This window comes from Aureobasidium pullulans, assembly GCF_000721785.1.
Source record: "Aureobasidium pullulans EXF-150 unplaced genomic scaffold scaffold_1, whole genome shotgun sequence".
Classification (NCBI taxonomy): Eukaryota; Fungi; Ascomycota; class Dothideomycetes; order Dothideales; family Saccotheciaceae; genus Aureobasidium; species Aureobasidium pullulans.
The window spans coordinates 719,092-734,557 of NW_021941021.1; the positions used below are offsets into that span (position 1 = coordinate 719,092).

A 15,466-nucleotide genomic window follows, 5' to 3' on the forward strand; every position below is an offset into this window, starting at 1 on the left:
GTGCAGCGACAGCAACGTCTGACAGTCAATTGCACCTTCTCGTCACCCCTCTCAACCACATCACATCTGTCAAAATGGCCGGTCTCCTTGGAAAGAAGTTCCCCACCCCTGTCGGTATGTTGATGCGCCCTTTGCGCTCGCTCGGAGCCTCGAAACATCGGACCCGATTGCTAACTCTTTGGTATAGCCCGCCCTATGGCACCCTTCTACATTGCCGGTTCGTTTCGCACATGAGCACATGCGCCATCTCTGGATTCTCCGATATTGATATTTTGTTCTTCTCAGGCGCCATCATCTTCTACGGCATCAACTCCCTCGCCACTACTCTCGCCAACAGTCAGTCTACCTACTCCCACACCTGCGCCAGCCCTTTACTCGCCGCTTCGCCATGGCCAGAAATATATCTCCTGCATAGAGAACAATCCGCTAACGAGCTATACCACGTACAGCCGACGAGTACCGCAACGACCCCCGCAACCCCAACAAGAACCTCAAGCCCGCCCACTAGATATGATACATATCTGAGATGACGGAATGCGAAAAGGTCGACAGTGGCTCTATAGACCCGTAAAAAGCCTTGTAAAAATACCACTATATTCTTCGGGTCCCCAATGTCTTGATACACAAAACGCGCGAAGCTTCAAACCACCAGGCACTTGTACTCATAATTGAATGTGTTGCGGAGAGTGTTCATTACTGGTCGTTACAAAGAGCCGAGATGCCAACATCTATATCCTACACATCCGCCGATTATTCCTTGTCGAGGTTCTTTCTTCTTCCCCTTCCGTCGCTCTTCTTGTCACGCTTGTCTCTGATGCCCTTGACCTTGGGTCCCTGTCTCATGCGACCACCAGTCTTGACCTTGATATCTTCCTCCTTGATGTTACCTTGCGAATCATAGCCCACTTCGATAGTGTTCTTGCCCTTGTTCTTTTTCTTCTTGGTCTCGACACCGCCGAGCTCTTCTTTACCTCTGCCAACTCGCACGTTGCGAGGTGTTCTGGTCTTGGCTCCTAGGGCCCAGATGTCTCCCCATTGACTCTTTCGTGCGTCGCGGTAGGCTTGCTTGGAGAAGCTTCTTGGTACTGTCCATCGCTCGAGCGTACCTGCTGGTGTACACATGTCGATGATGACGTGACCTTGACGCTTCAACGGAGGCAGCACCACGCGTGGTAAACTCAATGAGTGGGGGCTGTTGTCCACTGATCCGTCTTCAATATCAGGTACCGCAGGTGCTGTGGGATCAAACTCGTCCTCAGCCTTCTCGGCCGCAGCTTGAGGATTCTCGAAACCGATGAAAGCTCTGTCTGTAGCAACATCTCCCTGAATGATGTTTTCCTCATCCTTGTCCCGAAGATCGCGACCTCTCATCACACTGATGTATGAGAACTCAACATCCTCATGGTTTCTGTGCTTGGCTCCAAGGATCTTTTGCAAGAAAGGAGGACGAATGTACCGTTGCTTGAAGTAACAGAAGTCCTTGCGACCCTTGCTGACACCACGATTGACGTACATGGGACAGCCCAGGTGATTTGTACAGGGAGCAACAATCATACCCTTGTCCTTTGGTTGCTTTCCCCATACTGTGCCCTCACCTGGTGCATCCAGATCCTCGGCCTTTTCTTCATTGCCGGGCGAAGAGATGCGTGAGTTGAGAAGCATTTCCCGTGCTGCTGCGACCATTTCGAAACCACGTGGGATGCCCTTCTCCAATATAATCATGACACCACCATCTGTGCTGAGCAAACTCCATAGATTCTTGACATGCTGTTTGCGGATATGGTCTTCCTTCAGCGGCCACAGAGTGTGAGGTGCAATGATGATATCGTACTTTCCGCGCTCACGAGCAGACTCATCACTAGCGTGCATGTAGTCAGGCAAACGAGGGAGGAAAGTCGTGTTCTCCAAAAGCTTGCTAGAGCGGTATCTCAAAGCTTCGTTGCTGGTCAAGACGGTGGCTTTTCCGACAGGTGCAGGGATGGACTCGCCACCGGTCTTGCCGCCTGCTTCTGCAATGGCCATGAAGGGGTCTTCGTCTTCGCTGGTGTCATGCATGCGTTCCCATTCTGCTTGTAAGACATCTCTTGCGGCCATAACGCCTACACCTGCACCGCCAGCGTCCAGGATGCGAGGTCCACCTTCCTTGGTGAGCAAGCCTTCGAGCCATGAACTGCCCAACCGCTTGCGTGTCTCTACCAGAACACTGTACACACTGGCGTAGATACCAGGCATAAGAGTGGTCATGAAGATATCCGCGTCCATATCGCTCATTCTGCCTTGTCCAGGGTTAAGGGGTATGGCTTTCTGCGGCATGTTTACCGCACGCTGTGGCGTTGATGTCGAGTATGGAAGACCAACACCGCCGAGGATGCGGTGAGCTACCTCGGAAATGTGCTTGTTCGGGATGCCTGCGACCAGTCGAGTTACCGGCTCGACAAATGTAGACGCCGGCAACTGCACAGTAGAAGATGGTGTGCCGTAGCGGTTGGCCTCGGTCAAGGGATGTGATCGTGTGTGATCGTAAGGTGCAGCAGGCAGTTCCTCCGAGTCTTCAAGTAGCTCTTGTTCGGGAGTCAACCGTAGAGCAGCTAGATCGTTGAGTGTTTGAGCATCCAGGCCTGCAGCAGCAGAATCCGCATCTAGTTCTGCATCCGCCTCTTCTCCCTCCATGAGCTCTTCTCCCTCCTCTTCATCGAATTCCTCATCCTCCTCCTCGATGTACTCGACTTCTTCGAGCACGCCATCTTCGCTTTCTCGCAATAGGCCAGTGCCAACATTGTTTGTTTCGTCCAGTTCTCCTTCCACCTCGTTCTCCTCAAAGTCGACAATCTCGTCCACAGTATTGCTGATCGGGGGTCCATATAGACGCTCGTATGCTGTGTATTGCTCCTCATTCAAAACACCGTCCGGGAGTGCGTCTCCAAACCGTTGGCGTGCTGCTCGTGCGACATCTTCAGGCGAAGCATTTACCGCTCTGGCTTCTTGCGAAGCGTCTGCGTCTCCGGTGGCGAGTGTTTCTATATCTTCCAGTTCAAAGTCCTCCTCGGCGTGCCGCGCTATTTGTTCCGTTTGTAGCCTCTTGTCCAGCGATTGTAATTGTTCTTCCAACTCTTTAATGCTGCCATTCGAGGCAGAGTCCTGGTCCTTCCCGGCGAATTTCTGGTTTTGCAGACTGGTACTAGAGGCATGTAGGTATCGTGAGAAAACAGGTTGTCTCAGTCGTGTCCAGTCTCGCGAGGTTGGTGTTCTAGCTCTGGCGTACTGCTTCGCGGCCACAAGAGAACGAAGGCGGCAGGTTGTGCATATTGATTGATGGATTGGAGCGAGTGTCATTTCGTACAGGTGACCCTACTGCATGCAGCAGCTTGCGAAAATCAGGTTAGGTCTCGGTTGGTGAGAGCGCAGACAATGCAGCGGCAAATAATTAATGGTCAGCGAAATACTGCCGAGCGGTAGTCGGTAGCCATATCCGACCGAAGCTCAAGCTCTATCAGCCTCACCGTCTCCAACGTCTTCAAGGGCTCGCCGACTGACTTTGGATTATCTCAATCTAACCACTTGCACAAAAGTCATTTGTCCCATGGCGTAATTTCACGTGAAGCAGGATATACATTGATGCAAGGATTTTGGGAGCAAAAGCAAGACCGAATACAATACTACCTAAAATGAAATAAAGCAGTTCCCCAGGAGCATCTGTCTTCTTCGAACAGAAGACAACCGACGTCAAGCTTTTTCTCTTGAAAAGACGCATTCTGTGATAGACATGTGGTACATGTCCTGTCCTTTGCTTGATCCTCTATCGAAGGTGTCGGTTGTGGTTTCAATCTGGTTTGTTCGGGCTCTTCCTCCCCTGTGTTTCGTCCCCTGATGCTCAAAACCTCCCCACAAGCCGCCCTCCAAATCCCAAGCAACAAAATCAAAGAAGGAAAAAAGGACAGCAGAAGATGGATGATGGATGATTAGGGGAGCCAAAGGATGGGTGCAATCTGATGTACCGTGGGTGGCCAGATGGAAGTGCAGGTCGACCAGCGATGAAGCGAGAAGCCTGCCGAGTGACACTGCCAGGTATGAAATCCGAATCCGCTTTGCTCTGCTCGAAGCATATGCAACCCAAGATGAGGATTGAGTGCTTTTAGCCACTCCGAGTTGAGCAAGATTGTCTGAGTAGGATGATGCCGCCGAGCAACAGCCGGCATAAACCCCCAATAGCGGAAATGCAGACAACATAAGAATGTATGGATGCATCTTTCGCCGCCCATAAGACGTCCAGGACGGCAAAACTGCATTTTTCCACACGAGTTGAGTTAAGAAACCATGTCGTTGATCAAAGTCGATTTGTCCAAGGACATTTTCGACTCAAATCCACAACAAAAGACAAGCGATCAGTAGTTGGAGTATCCCTGCTGTTCGACGCCACGCTTTGAGGAGCGGAGTTGCCTGAGGAGAGCCAGCACGTCAGCACACGTACCAAATATCCCCCGCGGCAAGCCTCACGCAAGAGCACTCAAACGCTGGGGAGTCTTACAGGATGACGAGATTGAACTCACATTCCCGATCCCTCTGCACGGGGTGCCACTGGGCCGCGGCGCTTGTCGGTGACGGCTCCAGCGGTCTGGCCAGCGGTGGCAGCAGCAGTACGGGTGCGGCCGGCCTTCTCTTCGGCCTCCTCAGCCTGAGGCTGGTTGGCAGCGGCCTGAGCAACGGCCTGCGCATTCTTCTGGTACTTGTAGACAGTCCAGTCAAAGACGTAGTCGTACTGGAAGCCCTCGCGGACGAAGAGGTCGCGGAAGATCTTGCGGAGGTACGAGTAGTCGGGCTTGTCGTCAAAGCGAAGAGAGCGGGTGTAGTTGAGGTAGATGGCGAACTCGTTAGGGAAGCCACGGCAGAGAACCTCGGTGGGAGTGGTCATCTTCTTCTCCATAATACGGTCGTACTTCTGCTTCTTGGTGGCAGCCTTCAGACCCTGCCAGGGCAGAGAACCACGGCAGAAGTAGAGCATCACGTAACCAAGAGACTCCATGTCGTCACGACGGGATTGCTCAACACCCAAGTGGGTGTTGATACTGGCGTAACGAGCAGTACCAGTCAAGTTCTTGTTCTCACGGTAAGGGATGTGGAAGTGAGTCTTGGGGTCACGGTACTTCTTGGCCAGACCGAAGTCAATAACGTTGACCTGATTTCCACGCTTGCCAATGCCCATGAGGAAGTTGTCGGGCTTGATGTCGCGGTGGATGAACGACTTGGCGTGGATGTACTCGATGCGGGAGATGAGCTGGTCGGCCAGGAGAAGGACGGTCTTCAGAGAGAACTTGCGGTTGCAGAAGTTGAAGAGATCCTCGAGGGAGGGGCCGAGGAGATCGAGGACCATGGCGTTGTAGTCACACTCAGTGCCGAACCAGCGGACGAAGGGGATACCGACACCACCGGCGAGAGACTTATAGACGCGAGCCTCATACTCGAGCTGAGGGTGCTTGGCCTTGACGCTTTCAAGTTTGATGGCAATCTCCTCACCGGAGATGATGTTAGTACCTGTCGAGAGGGGTCAGAAGAGCCATGTGAAGAGAGAGCAGCGACGGATACATACCAAGGTAGATGTCACCGAAACTGCCGCTACCAATCTTACGACCGATACGGTACTTGTTACCGACACGAAGGTCCTGCGTTGAGTTAGCGGTGAGGTCAACAAGTAGCGAGATGAACCATAACGTACCATTGTTGTCATGCTTTAGTTGATGGGAGGGTGAGCCGTCGCTGAGGCGGAAAAGTGGTTTGTGATGGAGATGGAAGAATCTGTAGGGAGACAATGGCGACGTCAGCAAGGCGAAGAGGAGGTGCGGAGGCAGGCACAAGCCACGAATCAGAGTGAAAGGGAGAGCGAGAAGCGAAGGGATGAGTCGACGAGGGAGCAAACACCCAAACAGAGTGAATAAACAACAGGCAGAGGTCAGACACGGCGTCCGACGACAACGAGATGAAAGGAGCCGTGTGTCGGTGGAGAGATGCGGGTTGTGATGGGCGTGGTAGGCAGCTGACTGGACACTGGACGGGGTTGGTCACGCACCTGGACTTTGCTGGAAACCGACAGATGTCGACGACAGGGCGTGCAGACTGACGACGGCCCAAGAAGAAGTCGGTCGGCCTGGATAGCTCTGGGGAGAGATGAGCTGCTGAGGGGTTGGAGAAGGGCGTGAACACTGAAAGCGAAGTCTTCAAAGGGTGCCGCAAGTCGCGACGCCCAACGCTGAGCCATATTTGGATGCACGTGATTAACCTACTCCGTCTTGACGATCTTCAAAGGTCTGGGTCTGGCCAGCCCTTTCACCAACTACACGACTCTGTCGCTCTTATTTTCACACAGATCACTCTTTGAGTTGTCTCTGCCGTGACGAGTCAGGTTTTCCCGTTGACAGATGACCTGTTTAAACACCAATTTTCAGATTATAGAAACGATTTCGTTTGCACTTCCAGCCGGCCGAGTTTTGCTGCGCTATATCACTCTTGTTTCAGAAACTGCGAGGCTGGGAATGGAAACACTCCTTGCCTGAACATTACCTGATCCAACCTTATCCTCGTTTTTTCATGGTCCATCTAAATATGTCCGCTCTTCGTGTTCTATCCATCTTAACATGAAGTCGAAGTGCATGACATGCTCCCTTGCTCGTAGCGTTGGCCATATCGATGCACGAAAGTAATGGGCGCTCCTTCCCAGCCAGGTCTTAGCACAAGTGAGCCCTTTCCGAGCAACGGGCCCCAGTAGAATTGAGAGCACCGTCTCAAAATGTCGCGTCTTTTCTGTCGCGGCTATCAACGTCTCAAGCGCCGTGTAATGTGATAGCCGTTGGCATGTTTGACTGGAGTCGGTGAAACCCAATCTGACTGCGGGGATTTTGAGACCATAATTCCTCACAACACACATACACACCATGGCTCCAGATCCACCACCAAAGAAGCGCAAGACCAAAACTACTCCGGTTCAGGACTTGCCAGAGGCACACACCGCCTACGTCGAATGGGCAATCGCTCGTGGTATCGAGATTAATGGAGTGACCCCGGCTGTGCTGCCGGGCAGAGGCATCGGCCTGCTGGCAAAAGAAAAGATAGCCAAAGACGCATTGCTTATCTTTGTACCCGAAAAGGCCATGATCAAGCCTGAGTTGCCCGTTCTCCGCAAGCACAAGTTGATAAAGCTATCTTCGCAGGCTCAGCTAGCCGCATATCTTACCCTGGAGTGGAAGAGCCAGTCATCCACATACGTTGCTTCGAGAGCTGCTTGGCCAACACCAGAAGATTTTGCCTCTTGTATGCTTGCCTGGTCTCCGAAGGATGGACTCGAAGACGTGCTACGGAAATGGGCCCCACCAAGTGTACAAAGACCACTGGACCGCATGCTGTCAGACCTGGAAAGAGACATCGAATCTGTAAAACACATGCACGCTCCCGATGATCAAGCATTTGAGCGGGAGTTCCTATATCACTGGATGCTCGTGAATACGCGTAGCTTTCATTGGAAACCTCAGGGTGTTACTCAAGGTGCAATGATCATGAATCCTGCACTTGATTACATGAATCATTGTCCGAACGGTCAAGGGGTGAGTTTGCTACTCTAGATTTTCTTGTTCCGATACTGAGAAAGAACAGTGTCAAGTCACAATGTCGCAAGACGGATATGAGTTGAGAGCAAACCGGGGCTATGGTATGTACCTCTGTGCCCCATGTATGGGTTGCGACTGTGCATAGCTAACCAGTACAACCTCGAGTAGAATCTGGAGAAGAAATATTGGCTACATACGGAGCCCACTCGAATGACAAGCTCCTTGTGCATTGTAAGGAGAACTTGTATTCCACCCATGCTCGCATCTGATTGACATACAACATAGATGGTTTTATCCTTCCTCAGACCAGTCTAGATGACGATGAGATTCGTCTGGACCATGTAATACTACCCCGCTTGAGTGAGAGCCAGCAGAATGCTCTTCAGGACGTTGGGTTTTTCGGCGGCTATGCTCTGCTCCCAAGCACTGGTGAATTGTGCTTCAAGACGCAAGTCGCCGTGCGTTCCGTGCTCTTGACGGCTAACGAGTGGGAGCATTTCATGGGCTCTGGCGAAGATCTCGCAGATGACAAGGAAAACGATGTGCAAGATTGGCTGAAGCCTTGCCTCCAATCATATGTCGAAGAAGCGAAAGAAGCTGTCGATGCCTTGAAATCTCTCTCGGAAGAGAAGACGGGTGATCTTGCAAACAAACTCCAACTCTTGCGGGCCAGATGGGAACAAATCCAGTTGGCACTAGAAGATTTCCTGGGATGACATGCTCACCGTACGACCAAGTTGAGCGCCGCAGCTCAAGGCAATAAGATGTCGTACTCGTCCTTGGGAATTTTGACGGCATCTTCTCCCATGCCGTACTTGCGGCGGAAGATCTCAAACATGATGAGACCAGCGCTGGTCGACGGTACCTGGCGTAGAGTTGTCATCCAAAAGTCTTGGTACAGCCATCTCAGCCAGCCTCCGGATTTTGTCGCACGCTTGCCGGCCTGGATCCATGTTTTCTGGTATGCCCGTGCATATAGCTGCATGGTATCTAGTCGTCCCGGTCTAGTTTGTAGCAATTCATCCAATGTTGCTAGTCGCTGGAAGTGCAATTCTTGTATCCGTGTAAGGGGGTGGGCAACGACTTGTTGCAACACGCTTGCTGTGGCACCCGCAAGGAGTATGAATGAAGGTTCCATCAGATAGTGCGGCTTGATCACCGGCCGATCTTCTTGATCAGTGATTCTTTGCAGGTCGATCTGATGCTTGTGGAACATGGATAGAAGACCATAACGTGAATACCAATGGCTCACGTATTCGTAAAACAATTGAGACTTGACGTATTCGAAAGTCCCAAAGAACAATCCGTATCCAAACGCGTCCTTAACGAACGACAACCCCCATCCTGCAAAGGCGCCACGGGCACCAATGGCCTGAAGCTTCCTCGAAGCATAATCCCACATGTTCTTGTACGTCCCTTGGGTAAGATCGGTAGTCTTGAATCGAATGGTTAGAGCATCTAGCGGGGCAGCAATTACACTTTGAAAAGCGCCCGCCGAGAAGCCGGCAGCAAATGTCAAAGAGAACGGTGCCGGCGGATAAATGCGTTTAGAAGAATGAGACGCCGGCTCGTAGTAGAGGCCTAGCGCTCCAAGATATGAGGTGTATAGAACAGCACCAACAGTTACGTTCGCCAGTAATGGGGGTAGAACTTGGTTAGGAATGAAGGACCATCCATGAGTCCGGATCGCATAGGCTAGTATTCCAGGAGTAGTTCCAGCCCAGGACCATTTGCCGGTGGATTGTAATAAAGGGTTGATAGCCCTGGGAAATGCCTTGTTGAGATTGGTCAATTTTCAGGAAGTTATAAGTTACAGAGACTGTACACACAAGATAGCTATGTACTAATTAGCCCAGATATCATGCATCGAGTCAAGATACACACTTACTCAATTCTTGTTCGAAAGAATGCTTTTACAGGCACTCTGAAATAGAAGGCGAACATACGCGCCGTGAGAGCCCGCATACCGGCAGCCGATGCACCTATTCACACTGAGCCTCCTTACGTTTGTACCGAACCACATATTTAGTATTCCCTACCTGTTGTCGCATTGTTCTGGCGTTTTTCTCCCGGGCTATCTTCTGTATTTGGCCGGTTGAAGGCATCAGAAGAAGGCCTGTACCCAAGAGGCGCTGTACTCATTGCCGAATATAAAGATGCTAGGTGCAATACTGCATGGCTTAAGATGGCCTTGACAATTATGTTCAAGTTGATGTTTGGAGTTTGATATTCGGAGAGGCTGAGCAGGGCCGTGCTTCCCGTTGGCGGTGACGCTCTTGCATGTGATTGATCCTCGCTTCGCATGGGGTAAGTTGGCGACACTTGTACGGGTGACCGTCTTGTTCATTCTCCCTCTAGTCACACTACAATCTGCCCATAATGTTCTTTCCAGGCGACCTGCAGAGCGGAATCTCGTTGGCGATCCAAGAACACAAGTTGGTTGCTTGCTTCGTTAGGCAAGGTAAGTGCCAGCTGACGTAGCCCGCCTACACAATCCAGTCTGACGCCCTTCTAGACGACGATGAAACAAGTCACAAGTGGGAAAGCGAGTGGCTGACCGCTCCCCTCGACACCTCTTCCGATGCACCTGATCAGGTACACACAGCCAAAGTTGGCTATATTCCAAGCAGAACTGACAGGTGAACAGAAGTCAGTAGGAGAGCGACTGGGCGAGAAAGCGGTCCTACTACGAATCAATGCAGGCTCGACGGAAGCTGGCTTCCTAGGCGCCTTCTGCTCGTTGGCTTCTATGCCAAAGCTGTTGGTCATCCGAGCAGGCTCCGTTGTCGAAGACATCGACGCAAATGTTACCGAAGACGAGTTCAAGAAGCGTATCGCTGCTCTACTGCAACCTCCCACACAGCCACAGACAACGCAGTCAGCAACATCCATCCCTCAAAATGAAGATTCGGCAACCGCAGACGTCAGCCAGGTCCTTTCAAGCGTCCCTTACATCGGAGAAAGAGGAACAGCACTCCAAGACTCTGGCACAATTTCTCAAGAGACTGCAGAGACGAACGTTCCTATACCGGCACCAACACAGGGCAACAATGCAACCATGCAACAGTTCCTGACCGAGCGAGGTGCCCGTCTCGAAGCCGAACGCAAGAGGAAGGAAGAGGCGGACAAAGAGGCTCGCAAGGCTACAGCAAAAGCACGTAAAGAGTCATCAGACAAACAGGCTGCCGAATCGTCGTCCTTGCCTCCGAGCAAACAAGACTGGGCCGATCAGCAACGAAGTCGCAACAAAGAGGCTCGTGCAGAGAGGGAGAGAATTCTCAAGTCTATCGAGTCTGACAAAGCTGCGAGAAAAGAGAAGGAACGACAGAGACGACTTGCAGCCCAAGGCGAACCCTCTTCTGCGGCCGCACAACGACCAGTACATACTGACACTGCGCCCGGACGCAACTCGACTGTTTGCGCCCTCCAGATTAGACTGTTCGATGGCAGTTCGCTACGAACCAAGTTCGACCCGTCGGCCACTCTTGCAACTGCGGTCAGGACTTACATTTCCCAAAACTCGCAAACGGACATTCCGTACGAGTTCCGTCAGATCTTGCTGCCCAATCCTAGCCGCAATATCTCTGTCGGAGAGGAGGGCGAATCACTAAAGTCACTTGGACTGACACCGAATGCAACCTTGGTCCTGGTACCAATCAAAGGATACACAGATGCTTATGCCAGCGGTGGTGGTGGTCTCGTCTCCAAGGGATTCAATGCTGGGTTTGGCCTCTTGTCTGGCGCGGCAAGTATGCTTGGAACCGCTGTGGGTGGTGTTATGGGCTATGCATCGGGCTCAAATGAGCGACAAGGACCTTATGTTGCGGGAACAGCAGACGAGAGCGAGACCTCTAATGCAGAGGGTGAGAGAATGGCGAACCGAACGGGTGGAATCAACATCCGCACATTGGGTGACCAAAGAAGGGAGACTGAACAAAGTACCGAGCTGTACAATGGTAACCAGGTGAGTACTTGGACGAAGCCAAGACTACGGATGTCGGTGACTGACGGAAACCAGCTGAACTTTGAGCCTCGCAAGAAAAAGGACGGACAAGATGCCAAGGATGATTGATAGAGAAAATCGAGATTAGACAATGCACAAAGGGTGTTGAGGACCTCGCCGCTTCTACGTGGTCGCAGATTTTTGCTATCCTCAGGAATCGACATGCAATTGAGTCATGGAAGTGCATGAAGTTGGTAGGGCTCAGAGTACTCGCAGTGGCATGTGCTAAGTAAAGGTCTTATTGCAGCCTCTTCAGAATACTTTCTAGAGTCCAGACTGATCTTTGGCACCTTTTTAGGCGGCTGATTACGTTGTATAATGAAAGTGCATGCGTTGAATAGCGACTCCGAGAAGGCCGGAAGAAAAGGCAGGGCCGCGGATTTTAGTTTCAATACCAAGTCTTGAAGGGAAAGTATATCAGGGATTGCTCAGTCCAAGTATTCTGAGCACCCGAACACTTCTGCTTCAATATGTCCATGTCCGCTCGCGGTCAGTACGAAGAGAGTTGATCAGCTCGTGTCGACGCGAAAGGGGAACATGTTCGTATCTAGGTACACATGTCGTGGCTTGTTTTGACTCGGTCGCCAGTTCAGGTGCGGAGATAGAGGCCGAGCACGTTTGTAGGATTAGAGTTAGGGGAAGGGTCGAGATATGGCCATGATTGGTGAGGCTTCAGTTGCCAAGGGCGCTAGAATGTAGGATCGAAGGCCAAGGACATGAATCTCCCTTCAGGGTCGCTGACGATGGCGGTCGTGGGAAAGGTTGCGCCCAGCCTACGGCGTAGGCGTTTCAAAGACAATCCATCGCCCTCTCCGTACCGGCTCTGACTCCTGCAGAAGAGTCACGCTTCATGGCTCGCATTAGCCCAGGGTTGTTATCAGGGTGTCAGAATCGTCCACCTGACAGCTCCTAGTTTGATAACAGTCGAGTCCCGAGACAGACCGCCGCATCCTTAGCCCATCGTACCAACGTGTACCTACTATCTGTCGACCTCCTGATCACCGCCCACGGGGCTCCACGCTACACCGCTTCTTAATCCCGTATATATCCTTGTCTTGCACTACACGAGCGCTCGTCATATCCCCATCGCACACGTACCACTCTACTACACTCTGCAATGGTCGCAGAGAAGAACGACGATGGCCAGGAAAGCCGATTCTGGTCAAGAAAGAAGAAGCAGAATCGCAACTCTCAGACCGACTCGGAGGACTCGCTCAAACGACCGGCGAAGTGGAGTTTGGGCATCTTGAACGACAGGGAGACAGACGAGGTACCTGGTCAGTTGACAGACAGGCAGTCAACCTTTGATCTCTCATCAATACTGACTCTCCTCCTTCTCTAGGCTCTGTTCTACTGCTCTCAAAAGTGTCGAATCGCAATGAGCCTCTTGGTCTCCGCAACACACCCGCCAGGACGTCGACCTCGTCTTTACCCTCGCCCTTCCCTTACAACTCACAATCTCGAAATGGCTCTCTCGCTCCCCACTCTCGTGCCGGCTCCATCGTGCCTCCAACCCCGGATAAGAAACAGACTGGAGATGGCATTGTGCTCGAACCACAACCAGACGAATCCTTGAACGATCCGTTGAACTGGCCCAAATGGCGTAGAGATTGCGCTCTACTCTCGCTAGGCTTCTTCTGCATGCTTGGTGGAGGTATGACCCCCGTCCTCGCTGCAGGCTTCGTCAACGTTTCGGAAACCTATGGTGTCTCAGTGCCTCAGGTAGCCTTGACGACTGGTCTTTATATGTTGGGACTTGGCCTCGGTAGTGTCGTTGCTTCGCCCACCGCCATTTTGTACGGCAAGAGACCTGTATACCTGGTTGCCTCGGTCATATTCGTCCTCTCTGCTGTGTGGTGCGCTTTGTCGCCCAACTATACCTCTCTTGTACTCGCCCGTATCTTCATGGGCATGGCTGTCAGTCCTGTGGAATGTCTGCCATCGGCCACAATCGCCGAAATCTTCTTCTTGCACGAACGTGCCTACAGACTGGGTATTTACACCCTGCTCCTCCTTGGTGGTAAGAATCTTATTCCACTGGTGAGTGCTGCCATCATCGAGTCGCTTGGCTGGCGATGGGTCTTCTGGATTGTGGCTATGGTTGTCTCATTTGGTGCGGTATTGCTGTTCCTCTTTGTTCCCGAGACCTTCTGGGATCGTACACCAAGGCCATCAAGACATTCGCACAAACACCACAAGCCGAGACTGATGAGCAACATCTCACTGGCCTCCATCTTCCATCGTGGTCATGCCGATACTCATGCACATGAGGCTGCTCCTGAGTTGGAGAAGGGACAGAAGTCAACGTTCCCCGACATTGAAAGCCCTACCAAGGCAAAAGGAGAGAAGCGATTGTCAAGACACGCCCACTTCAGCGAACCTGATGACGATGAGGTTGCACCCGAAGACAGCGGCAAGCTAAATGTACCAGCCTTGAACCTCCCGTCTCCCGAAGCATCGGAAACACCTGAGCCTCAGACTCCACAACATGTTCAGCCGATTACTTCGCTGCAAATTCCATCTCCTAGTACGCAGCTTGCCTCGCCCGGGACTCAGCTTTCTCCTACTGCAAGTGCGTTGTCCCCTGGATCGGTGCATCTTTCGCCAGGGCCTCAACATCTATCGCCAGGAGACGATCCATTCGTATCTTATAGATCTCCAACCGATATCAATCACATGAGATCTAACAGTGCTCAATTCGATAGCATCCCTCCCTCTCCTGGCCACTCAATCGACGCGAGCAACCCTGGACTAATCTATACATCTTTCTACCGCGCCGCACCTCCCAAATCCTTCGTCGAGACCTTGAAACCCTACGCCGGTCGTCTTTCTCAAGACTCCTGGGGTAAAGTTGCCCTCCGCCCCTTCATTCTCTTTGCCTACCCTGCCATCCTCTGGTCCTCGCTCGTCTACGCACTTTCAGTCGGTTGGCTGATTGTCCTCTCCGAATCCGTCTCGGTCATCTACGAGAACCGTGAAACGTATCACTTCACCTCCCTTCAAGTCGGTCTCGTCTACATTTCCCCCTTCATCGGCGGCATTCTAGGCACCGCTGTCGCCGGCCGCTTCTCCGATGTAATCGTCCGCTGGATGAGCAGAAAAAATGACGGTGTCTATGAACCTGAGTTCCGTCTCATCATGGCCATTCCTGTTACCATCAGTACCGTTATCGGGCTTATGGGATATGGATGGAGTGTTTCCGAACACGATGCCTGGATTGTCCCTACCGTATTCTTCGGCATCATCAGCTTTGGCTGCTGCGTGGGAAGCACCACCGCCATCACCTTTGCCGTGGACAGTTATCGCCAATACGCCGGAGAAGCGCTGGTAACCTTGAATTTCTCAAAGAGTAAGTTCTGCCTTTTTCCTATCAATCTCGCCTTGTTTTCTTCCATCGGCGCAATCGTGCTAACGCAGATCAAACCAGACGTTTTCCACGGTCTGGTGTTTTCCCTCTTCTTCAACCGCTGGTTGGAAAGCGATGGTGCTAAGCCTGTCTTCCTCGCGCTCGGCGGCATTCAATTGGGTTGTTTGCTCTTCACGATACCCATGTATATTTATGGCAAGCGTGCTCGCATGTGGACTGTCAGAAAAAACTTGATGGAAAAGTTTTAGATGAGCAGTATAGATGGGATGATATGGGGTGAAGAGATGAAAGCATATGTGCTTATGATCTTTGGGAGTTTATATATATATGTTGTCATGATGGATGAGGCGTTTTCGGTTGGGATGGGATGGGCATGTCTGGATATACTATACCCGGTTGGAGGTTGGTTTCTCATAATATGGATTCTCTTTTTTGTAGCTTCTGCCATTTACTATAACATTTCTCACGAGCATGTTCACCAACATTGAATCAAGGAGGTACAGC

General features: G+C 51.7%; 8 protein-coding genes across 8 annotated transcripts; 4 read left to right on the forward strand and 4 right to left on the reverse strand.

Moving 5' to 3' along the window:
• Positions 1 to 74: 74 nt before the first annotated feature.
• M438DRAFT_330356 (uncharacterized protein) lies at positions 75 to 508 on the forward strand (the record flags this gene model as incomplete). The annotated part of the gene is made up of 4 exons (XM_029903310.1): positions 75 to 114; positions 188 to 217; positions 286 to 336; positions 450 to 508. The coding sequence occupies 4 exons, from the start codon at positions 75 to 77 to the stop codon at positions 506 to 508; spliced, it is 180 nt and encodes a 59-aa protein (XP_029765534.1).
• Positions 509 to 750: 242 nt separating this feature from the next.
• On the reverse strand, positions 751 to 3,333 carry M438DRAFT_262412 (uncharacterized protein; the record flags this gene model as incomplete). The annotated part of the gene is made up of 2 exons (XM_029899817.1): positions 751 to 1,192; positions 1,250 to 3,333. 2 exons carry the CDS (start codon positions 3,331 to 3,333, stop codon positions 751 to 753), a joined length of 2,526 nt encoding a protein of 841 aa, XP_029765535.1.
• Positions 3,334 to 3,591: 258 nt separating this feature from the next.
• M438DRAFT_5138 (uncharacterized protein) lies at positions 3,592 to 4,342 on the reverse strand. The gene has a single exon (XM_029910146.1). It carries the CDS (start codon positions 4,243 to 4,245, stop codon positions 3,724 to 3,726), a length of 522 nt encoding a protein of 173 aa, XP_029765536.1. The 5' UTR covers positions 4,246 to 4,342; the 3' UTR covers positions 3,592 to 3,723.
• A 201-nt stretch (positions 4,343 to 4,543) lies between these two features.
• On the reverse strand, positions 4,544 to 5,722 carry M438DRAFT_370528 (kinase-like protein; the record flags this gene model as incomplete). The annotated part of the gene is made up of 3 exons (XM_029908193.1): positions 4,544 to 5,529; positions 5,585 to 5,657; positions 5,711 to 5,722. The coding sequence occupies 3 exons, from the start codon at positions 5,720 to 5,722 to the stop codon at positions 4,544 to 4,546; spliced, it is 1,071 nt and encodes a 356-aa protein (XP_029765537.1).
• A 1,201-nt stretch (positions 5,723 to 6,923) lies between these two features.
• M438DRAFT_370529 (SET domain-containing protein) lies at positions 6,924 to 8,308 on the forward strand (the record flags this gene model as incomplete). Its single annotated transcript, XM_029908194.1, has 4 exons — positions 6,924 to 7,589; positions 7,639 to 7,693; positions 7,761 to 7,823; positions 7,878 to 8,308. The coding sequence occupies 4 exons, from the start codon at positions 6,924 to 6,926 to the stop codon at positions 8,306 to 8,308; spliced, it is 1,215 nt and encodes a 404-aa protein (XP_029765538.1).
• A 35-nt stretch (positions 8,309 to 8,343) lies between these two features.
• On the reverse strand, positions 8,344 to 9,734 carry M438DRAFT_262514 (mitochondrial carrier; the record flags this gene model as incomplete). The annotated part of the gene is made up of 4 exons (XM_029899825.1): positions 8,344 to 9,366; positions 9,422 to 9,428; positions 9,481 to 9,574; positions 9,632 to 9,734. 4 exons carry the CDS (start codon positions 9,732 to 9,734, stop codon positions 8,344 to 8,346), a joined length of 1,227 nt encoding a protein of 408 aa, XP_029765539.1.
• A 184-nt stretch (positions 9,735 to 9,918) lies between these two features.
• Positions 9,919 to 12,018, forward strand: M438DRAFT_341133 (uncharacterized protein). Its single transcript, XM_029904434.1, has 4 exons — positions 9,919 to 10,053; positions 10,108 to 10,187; positions 10,240 to 11,556; positions 11,611 to 12,018. Exons 1-4 carry the CDS (start codon positions 9,972 to 9,974, stop codon positions 11,662 to 11,664), a joined length of 1,533 nt encoding a protein of 510 aa, XP_029765540.1. The 5' UTR covers positions 9,919 to 9,971; the 3' UTR covers positions 11,665 to 12,018.
• Positions 12,019 to 12,712: 694 nt separating this feature from the next.
• On the forward strand, positions 12,713 to 15,210 carry M438DRAFT_370532 (MFS general substrate transporter; the record flags this gene model as incomplete). The annotated part of the gene is made up of 3 exons (XM_029908195.1): positions 12,713 to 12,872; positions 12,938 to 14,944; positions 15,023 to 15,210. The coding sequence occupies 3 exons, from the start codon at positions 12,713 to 12,715 to the stop codon at positions 15,208 to 15,210; spliced, it is 2,355 nt and encodes a 784-aa protein (XP_029765541.1).
• Between the last annotated feature and the right edge of the window lie 256 nt (positions 15,211 to 15,466).